The sequence below is a fragment of the Pelophylax lessonae genome, assembly GCF_965119305.1.
Source record: "Pelophylax lessonae genome assembly, chromosome: 2".
Taxonomy (NCBI): Eukaryota; Metazoa; Chordata; class Amphibia; order Anura; family Ranidae; genus Pelophylax; species Pelophylax lessonae.
In genome coordinates, this window is record NC_138769.1 from 153,535,866 (window position 1) to 153,545,860 (window position 9,995).

At 47.6% G+C, this 9,995-nt stretch overlaps 1 protein-coding gene across 1 annotated transcript in view; it reads left to right on the forward strand.

Annotated features, from left to right (window-relative positions):
• Positions 1–8,864, forward strand: part of WDR81 (WD repeat domain 81) — a 90,150-nt gene extending 81,286 nt beyond the window's left edge. Inside the window, exon 10 of the mRNA XM_082244832.1 lies at positions 8,397–8,864. Coding sequence (XP_082100958.1) covers positions 8,397–8,723 — 327 coding nt within the window. The 3' untranslated portion in view covers positions 8,724–8,864. The remainder of the gene's footprint in view (positions 1–8,396) is intronic.
• The last annotated feature ends 1,131 nt before the right edge of the window (positions 8,865–9,995 follow it).

Consider the following 9,995-nt stretch of genomic DNA (forward strand, 5'->3'; position numbering starts at 1 on the left):
GTGAACTGTTGAGTGAGTGAATGAGTCATCCAGCTCACTGAAATGTATCAATTCAAAAATCAGACTTGAGGAGCAGATAAAGGGCTCTTTCACACGGCCGCTCCGTGTGAAAGCTCCGCTGCGGACTTTTTTTTTTTTTTCACGGAGCGGATGACATTTGTGTCATCCGCTCCGTATGCCTTATATCATCCCATCCGTTTGCGGATGATATGCGGACATAATGTAAGTCTATGGGGATTGCCCACCGCTGACATCCAATTTTCCTTCCTTTCCTTTTTTGAACGGAGGAAAAATAGGGTTCTGTTCCATTCCAAAAAACGGAACAGAACTGAAAGGAGGAAAATCGGATGTCAGCGGATGGTTTTCCGCTGACATCCGCAATGCCATAGACTTACATTATGCCCGCAAATCATCCGCAAAAAAATAGGATGATTTGCGGACACACGGAGCGGCCGTGTGAAAGAGCCCAAACACGGTATTTTAAAAATGCCACAATAACAATACTGTGGGTATGCAATACCACGATATATCGAATTACCGAAAACCAGCATATCTCTAGTATGTAATAAACAAAAATTACAAATTCAAAAATAAAGTTGCTGCTGTTATGCTGTGTGATAACCCCTCTGATAAAATGTGAATACCCCATAATGTGTTAATACAAACTTAACCAAACTGATAATTCAAAAACCTATAAAGTCCACTCGAAAGTGTCAGTGCATGTGTACACAGATCCAAGGTATTGCAGCTTTATTGTTCCCCCATAGATCTTCCTCCAGCTCTTTTTTAATGAAGAAATGAAGGCCCCTTTGTATAGCACAATGTATATCCTCCATATACAGGCATAAGAAAGAAGAGGAATCCCACATAGTGAAATAACATATTATTGAAAAATAAAGTGTATTGCACTTATATTGATAAAAGCATGCTTTTCCACTTCCAGATATGTCAGCTGGACGTCCATCCTACGCTTTTCATAAACAAAGTTAGCTAGCTCCTGAGGATGTCACCTTTTTGATAACGAAACACGTAGGGAGGTAGTTCCAGTTGGTCACATTCAGACCCTGAAACGGGCGGCAGGGATCTTTTAATAAGGGCATTTGTAGATTTTTACAAGGCAAATGCAAGCTTTTATCAATGTAATAACTTAATAAATGATCATTTTACTTTCACTCTGTGGGGATTCCTCTTCTTCCTATGCCTGTATATGGAGGAAATACTTTGAGCTATACAAAGGGCAGATTGTATCTTCATTAAAAAGCAGGATGAAGATATATGGGGAACACTGAAGCTGTGATACCTTGGATCTGTGTACACATGCCGTTTTTGCTTGCTAACACAAGGGGTCAAAACCATCTGGTGTGTGCGCTGTGAAATTCATGTGGTCTGTCTGTCTCTCCCTTTCTCCAAAGCACTATTGTGTGTTAAAATTTGGGACGGTCACCAAGCACATGGACACTGAGTGGCCTTTTCTTTATATGTTTTTGAATTATCAGTTTGGTTAAGTTTTTACATAGTGAAGAAGGGAAGGTAGCGCTGTTACCTGTAGGTACTTGGGGTACTCCTATTTGATTATTAAAGTTATAGACCTGGTGTACATCATATGGTACAAAGCCCCAAAAAATCTAGTAGCGCTGTTACCTGTAGGTACTTGGGCACTCCTATTTGATTATTAAAGGTATAGACCTGGTGTACATCATATGGTACAAAGCCCCAAAAAATCAATTTTAGTTCTAAGTTGTAATACAACAAAATGGGAAAAACACTAAGGGGGGTGAATACTTTCACAAGGCACTGTAAATATTTAGAATAAATGCAGGCATGGACAGTTCCCCCATGACCTTCACCTGTTACTACTTCATTCTTTTTGTTGCCCAATTAACTTGGATGTCTTCCCTAATGTAACCTTGTTTTCTCTGTGCATTAGTGGTGACTGCCGTTCATCCACTGTTTTTGTTATGGCTCAGGATGTGAAGGGAAATCTCCTCAATGGGACACGGAAGGCAAAACAAAATCTGTGAGGGGTTTTATCCCTCCGTTGCCCTATCCAAAACGGGGAAATAAAGCTTTGCCTTTAGTTCTTCTTTTATCTATTAAAACAAAGCACTCCTAACTACTCTGTAATTTGAATTTATTGGTATTGCAATACCACCAAATGGGATTACCTCCTACTTTTTGGAAACTTTAGCTGATTTTCTATTAAGATAAACATTACTGAACAAGAAAAAAATGCAGATAAAAGCAAAGAAAAAACAAGTTTCTCTTACGTCCTCTGACAGTCACCGCCACTTCATAATCTTCACTAATGGGGTATTGACCTTTGCTCCGTAGGAGTAGCTAGGCAACAAGATTTGTTCATATAAAAGCTTTTAGCATATCACACCCCTAGGGGGCGGTCCCCTCAGTCAATACCTCCCTGCTTCCTGCATTCTCAACTCAGTTTCTAATGCCTAGCTTAGGAGTAGCTTGGCTGATACTGTGCTGGGGCTCTCAGTCTCAGCTTTCTATTCTCTTTTTTTATTTTATTTGAGTATTTTTCTCTTTCTTTTACTAGCTGTTATTTTTCTCAGCATTTAGTTTAGTTTCTTCGGATGAAGATGATCGTGCGGAGCTGGGTCTCGGACTGGCCACCCTGGTTCCCAGGGCTCAGGGCCAGGGGTTCCCCAGCCTGCCATCGAGCGTTCAGTCAGGTTTCCCTGGCATATTGAACGACCCATCCCTGTTCGCTGCAGGGATGCTGCCTGTGAGGTGGCTACCTCACTGGACGCCATTTGCGGTTTCGCACCGCAGTTCCACTGCGTCCTGGCTGCGACACTCCCTGTCCTCAGTACAGCGGTTTGGTCGCTAGAGAAGGCTCCCCACGCCATCCGGACTGGTAAGTACATTTCTATGTGGGGACCTGTCTGTTTGGGTGTCAGTCTGTGACTGTGTGACCCTGCATGTCTGTATATGTGCTGAGCTCCCTGTCAGATTCCTGTGTGGAATAGCTGCCTTTTCTGTGGGCTGCGGGGGGGGGGGGCTCTCCCGATCTGCTATGTGTGCTGTGTGGGCAGACTGGGGTTAGACATGCTGTGCGGCGGCCGCTATTGCGGTCCGCCATTTTTTTGAGGCAAACTTGTGGTGTCCGGCCCTAAGTGAGTAGGGCGCGGTGTTTTGCCGCCAAACGCCGCCATTTTGATGGCGATCGATGTACAACCACATGTCGACGCCATTTTGTAATTGCCCAAAAAATGCCTCAGCCGAGCGGCCATGTTTGTGTAGCCTACATAGGCTTTATAGGGCGGTCAGTCATTACATCACTTCCTTTTGCTCTGGGACAGCGATCGGTGGCAGCAGCCTGTGTGGCCTCTCCAGGTTTTTACTTCTCCTTATCCTGTATTTCCCTGCTCAGTGTTCTTATCCCTGTGGGGGTCGATCTATGCAGTAGTGTGCGGTGGGCTACGCTCGTAAAAAAAAGTACTCCTTTTTTCCAATTGTTGCTGGGGCATGGATTCTCAGGATTGCAAATTTCCTCCCACCTTGGTGGGGGGCCAAGGGGCTGCTGCATCCCTCGAGGGGGCTGATCTGGCTGCTATTGTGGCGAACTTGGCTTCTCAGGTGCAAATGCTAATGGCTGATCGATCCGCAAAACGGCCCAGATTGTCTATTTCCTCTGATTCAGAGGGTGATGGGGCTGCTATGGCTGGAGTGCCCTTCTCAGGGTCTCGTTCATCTCTGGACCTTGGGGGGTCTGTGGGGGAGGCTGAGGTAGAAGGGGTTGATAATCCTCCCCCTGGCTCGCCTGAAGAGCTTGCACTCATGGATGAGTTGGTTGCTTCTATCAAGGAAACACTGCATTTGCAGGATGAACCATGTCCTCCTGCTTTGCTGTCCTCTTATGGGACACAAAGGAAGCGCAAAACAGCGCAGGTTTTTCCCTGCCCTGCGGAATTTCAGCGCGCTGTTGATGAGCAATGGCGCAATTTAAAGAAGCCATTTACTGTGCCAAGTAAGTTCAAGCTGCGTTATCCATTTACGCCCATCACTGATGAGCGTTGGTGTGCGCCGCCTCAGGTGGATCATGCGGTGGCGATTTTGAATAAATCTACCGCGATTCCTGCTGAGGATACCCCGGTGTTCCGGTACCCTACGGACAGGAGATTGGAGTCTCTTGCCCGTCATGCTTATACGGTTGCCGGTTCTATGCTGAAGCCTATTTTTGCTTCCATTTTGGCAGCCCAGGCTATTGCGGATTGGACGCAGGTGCTCAGGCGCACCCTGGTGGCTGACTCTGCTCCGCCGACAACATTGGCTATGGTGGATAAAATTCATCAGGGTGTCATGTATTTGTGTGATGCGGACTTGGATTTAGTCCCTTTGGCTGCACGCCTCTCTAGTGTGGCGGTTTTGCACCGTCGCCTGATCTGGCTGAAATGCTAGTCGGTTGACCAATCATCTCGCAAGACTTTAGCTAATTTGCCCTATGCGGGATCTCGCCTTTTTGGCGAGTCTTTGGATACGCTGATAAAGGGGATCTCCGGGGGTAAGAGTTCTCTCTTACCCCAATCTCACAAGAATAAGTTTGTTCGCGGTAAGAAGAATACCTCGTTTAGGCCCTCTCAGGGGTCCTTTCGTGCCTTTCGGTCGCAATACAAGGGCAAGCCCTTCAAGGGCCAAGGCTCCCAGAAGAAGCCGTGGGCAGGTAAGCAGAAGTCCGGCCAGTCCGGGTCCGCTTCCCATGCCAATTCGGCCTGAAGGGGAGCCCTCACCCGGTTCTGGGGTGGGGGGACGTTTGCTCGGTTTTCTTCAACCCTGGCTGGCCCGCATTCGGGACAAGTGGGTTCAGGAAATCGTTCGATCTGGATACAAGATCGAGTTTCTCTCTCGGCCGGCGAGCAGATTTTTTCCCTCAAATCTTCAGCTGTCTCCGGAGCGTTTGCAGGATCTGCACCTGGCGGTGCGGGATCTGCGGGCCCAGGGAGTGGTGGTTCCGGTGCCCCATCGGGACAGATTTCGGGGGTTCTACTCCAATCTGTTCACTGTGCCCAGAAAGGAGGGCAAAGTGCGTCCGATTCTGGACTTGAAAGCTCTGAACCGCTTTGTGCGGGTTCGCAAGTTCCGCATGGAATCCCTGCGCTCAGTGGTGGCTGCCCTGATTCCGGGGGAATTCATGGCCTCCATCGATCTGAAGGATGCGTACCTTCACATCCCCATTTTCGAGGGTCACCAGAGGTACCTTCGATTCGCCATTGCGGAGGATCATTACCAATTCGTGGCGTTACCCTTTGGTCTAGCTTCGGCTCCGCGGGTTTTCACCAAGGTGCTTGCGCCGGTTCTGGCTTTGTTGAGAGCCCAGGGCATCTCTGTCTTGGGGTATCTAGACGATATCTTGATTCGGTCTGCGACCAGTCAGGGCCTGGTGAACGACCTGTCCATCACGATGCACACTCTGCAGGAGTTCGGTTGGACGATCAATTTTCCAAAGTCGACGCTGTGTCCGTCGGTTCGTCTTCCCTACCTGGGGATGATCCTGGACACTGTTCAAGCGAAGGTCTTCCTGCCGGAAGACAAGCTCCGGACACTTCAGGACGAAGTCAGGTCCCTCAGGGACACTCAGTGCTCGTCTGTCCGGACGTGTATGAGGTGTCTGGGATTGATGGTCTCGGCTTTCGAGGCGATTCCCTTTGCCCAGTTTCACACACGGGATCTTCAGGCGGAGATCCTGGCCAAGTGGGACGGGCGTCCGCAATCTCTGGATCTGCGAATTTCGTTGAGCCGCCTCACCCGAAGGGGTCTTTTGTGGTGGCTCCAGTCCCCGGCGGTGTTGGGGGGCAAGTCCTTTCGTCCTTTGTCATGGACGGTGATCACCACGGATGCCAGCCTGTCGGGCTGGGGTGGTGTTCTGGGCGTTCTGTCTGCCCAGGGAACTTGGTCGGAGGAGGAATCCTCCCTTCCGATCAACATTCTGGAATTGCGAGCAATAAATCTCTGCCTTCTGCGTTGGACGGACAGGCTTCAGGGCCGTCCGGTTCGGGTGCAGACGGACAATGCCACAGCGGTGGCCTACATCAACCACCAAGGGGGCACCAGGAGTGCCGGAGCCGCTCGGGAAGTAGCCGACATTCTGTCTTGGGCCGAGACGCACGTCCCGGTGATAACGGCAGTTCACATTCCGGGAGTGGAGAACTGGCAGGCGGATTATCTGAGTCGCCAGACCCTGGACCAGGGAGAATGGTCCCTTCACCCGGATGTCTTTCAGATGTTGTGCGCAAAGTGGGGTTCCCCAGATGTGGACCTGTTCGCGTCTCGTCTAAACAACAAGGTGGAAAGGTTCGTAGCAAGGACGCACGATCCTCGGGCAGACGCCTCGGACGCGTTAGTGGCGCCCTGGCATCAGTATCGTCTGATGTATGCCTTTCCACCGATTCAGCTGCTGTCCAGGCTCCTTCGCAGGTTGGCCTCGGAACCGCACACGGTGATTCTGGTGGCGCCAGACTGGCCTCGCCGGTCTTGGTACGCAGACCTCGTGAATCTGGCGGTCGACGCTCCGTGGCGTCTACCTCTTCGAGAAGATCTCCTGTCTCAAGGACCGATATTCCATCCTGCTTTACAGTCGCTGGCTTTAACGGCCTGGCTGTTGAAAGCCAGGTCCTGAAGGATAGGGGTCTCTCCCCTGAGGTCATTCCCACTTTGATCAAGGCTAGGAAGGCCTCTTCGGGGAAGATTTACTACCGTACTTGGAAGGCGTATTTTGCCTGGTGTGAGTCCAGGGGGTACTCCCCTCGCTCATACTCGGTATCGAGAGTGTTGGCCTTCCTTCAAACGGGCATGGACCAGCGTTTGGCGTTGGCCACGATTAAGGGTCAGATTTCTGCGCTGGCCGTTCTCTTTCAACGCCCTGTGGCGTCTAATTCTTTGGTTAGCACCTTTGTTCAAGGGGTGCGGCACTTGGCCCCTCCTCGGAGGGATCCTTTACCTCCATGGGACTTGAACCTTGTTCTGTCCGTGTTACAGCATGCTCCCTTTGAAAAGATCAGGGAGATCTCGTTGTCTCTGTTGTCCAAGAAGGTTGCCTTTTTGGTAGCGATCACTTCGGCTCGCAGGGTGTCGGAGCTGGCGGCCTTGTCCTGCAGCTCTCCCTACTTGGTGATTCACTTGGATAAGGTGGTGTTACGACCTAACCCTTCTTTTCTTCCGAAGAGGATCTCGGAATTTCACCTCAATGGGGATATCGTCTTGCCTTCGCTTTGCGCGAAGCCTAAGCATCCAAAGGAGGTGGCTTTGCATTCCTTGGATGATGTTCGGGTGATCAGGGTTTACCTGTCATCGACGAAATCCTTTCGCAAGTCGGATTCTCTATTTGTCCTTCCAGAGGGTCCTCGGAAGGGCATGGCAGCGTCGGCTGCGACCATCGTCAAATGGATCAGACAGACCATTGTGCAAGCCTATGCTTTGAAGGGGAAGGTTCCTCCTTTCCCTGTAAAGGCGCACTCTACCTGGTCTCTGAGTACGTCTTGGGCCTATCGTCATCAGGCTTCTGTGGCCAAGGTGTGTAAGGCGGCGACTTGGTCGTCCGTTCACACCTTCTCCAAATTTTACAAAGTGGATGTTCAGGCATCGGCAGATGCTTCCTTTGGCCGTAAGGTTCTTAGTGTGGCAGTGCCTTAGGGTCCCTTGTTTGGGTCCTTGGCTGTTGGGGTGTTTTTACCCCTAGGTTACTTATTCTTTCCTGGGTTGTTGCTCCTGTTGAGCACGTTTTTTCCTGTTGCCCAGTTGGTTCTCTTACTTTGGTAAGGTTCCTTTCTCTGATGTGGGTACTGCGTTGCTTTAGGCGCGGCTGCGTTTTTCCCACCCCTCATGTCTACACTGCTCTGGGACGTCCCCATTAGTGAAGATTATGAAGTGGCGGCGACTGTCGGAGGACGTAAGAGAAAACGGAATATTTGTAAAATCTTACCGTAAAATTCCTTTCTCTGAGTCCTCCGACAGTCGCCGCCCCCGCCCCTCTTTTGGGGTTTGTTTATGTACTCTACTGCTATGCTACTGAAACTGAGTTGAGAATGCAGGAAGCAGGGAGGTATTGACTGAGGGGACCGCCCCCTAGGGGTGTGATATGCTAAAAGCTTTTATATTAACAAATCTTGTTGCCTAGCTACTCCTACGGAGCAAAGGTCAATACCCCATTAGTGAAGATTATGAAGTGGCGGTGACTGTCGGAGGACTCGGAGAAAGGAATTTTACGGTAAGATTTTACAAAAATTCCGTTTTTGCCCAAGCCCTTAATTTATCCTAAAGTTCTACTTCAAATGTTGTGTTTACTGTAAACTTGTAGTTTGTTTCTGTTTACTTAAGAATATAGACCATTGTAAGCAACTGTATTTATTGATTCACTGTTACTTTTGTCTTTTTTCATGCAGGCAGCAGAGGGAAACATTGTGGTGAGTTCCTCCTCTGACCATTCTCTGACTGTCTGGAAGGAATTGGAGCAGAAACCCTTACATCAGTTCAAATCAAACTCTGACCCAATTCATGCTCTTGATCTCTACGGCAGTGAAATTATAACCGGCACTGTGGCAAATAAGATTGGCATTTACTCTCTCCTGGATTCTTCTTCACAACCGAATAGCACAACTAAACTCAGCTCAGAGAACTTCAAGGGGACCTTGACCAATCTAGCTGTCCTGCCGACAAAGAGACTTCTACTGTTGGGCTCCGATAATGGCATCATTCGTCTTCTTGCCTGATGGAAATTGGTTTCATTTTGACAAACCATGGCACCCTCATCCTGACCATGGTGTTACAAACTGACTCTGAAAAGCCATAACACTATTACCAATATGTATTAACATTATCCATAGCTAGATCAGTCAGCAGTTTATTTTATTTATTTTATTTTTATTTTTTTTGTGGCAGCAGAATGTAATTCTGGATGATGCTTGTATCCAGGAAGTATTAAACACACACATTTGGTGCTGCAAACTTTTTAAACACCTGGTTTATAGGGCAAGTCCATCTAAACCTGAAATTGTTGTTTCAGGTAATTTTTCATTAGGAAAAAATAAAAAAAATCATCATCTGGTTTTGAGAGCCTAGCACAGAAGGCTAGAATTCCACATTGGTAGTGGAGAATGAGATCCTGATGTAGTGTATAGGAATCAATTTGGGAGTTTAGCTGTAGAGATGATGGTTCAACCTTCCTAAACTTAAAGTCCAATTCCAGATTGGTAAGGATAAAGAAAAAAACAATTCCCCAACCTTACCAGGGAAGAAAAAAAACCTTAAAGGAAAAAAACTTTTTCCAGGATAAATGACACCCAGTCTCATTAAACCCACTTTATGTGAACCATAGGCATCAAGGATCTGGTGTTTTGGGGGGTAAATCATGAAGCCAACTTGGGCTCATAGAAGAATTCTTTAGGGAATAGCACCACATCATTACGTTGCACCATTCTCTGCAGTATTTAGAACCCTTTCACTGGTCAACAAGGAAGTGGACTCTTTGCATCACACAACTGGACCAAAGACACCTAAAGGAAAAAAAAAGGGTACGTTTTTTTTTTTTTTTTTTAATTGTGGCTGGGGGTAGCAACACAAAGGAGGGTAGGTGTAGTGGGGGTCCGATGGAGAAACTAGAGTTGGCCTTTAAATAGGTTTTGGACAAACACACTTGAATTCTGCCCTTTAATATGAAATAACTGGAAATCCTGCCTTCTAGTAACTATAATGCCAGATGTAAAGCTCATATTATAGTAAACTAATAAAAATTGCACTTAATTGCAGTAAAACAGTGTAGTTTTAGTGGAGAAATGCACTTGTCTCAATGCTAAATTTTCCTAGTTTGCACTTTAAAAATGGTTTCCTCCTTGGTAATGAATTATAAATTATAATTTCTATGTAAATTGTGCATGTTTTAGTCCTGGACTGAGGAGACTTTCTGGTGCCATTCCTGTTAATATTTAGGAGTCGCTTATGCAATACAATCATGCTAAAATATAGTTTCTTACATAGAAATGAAC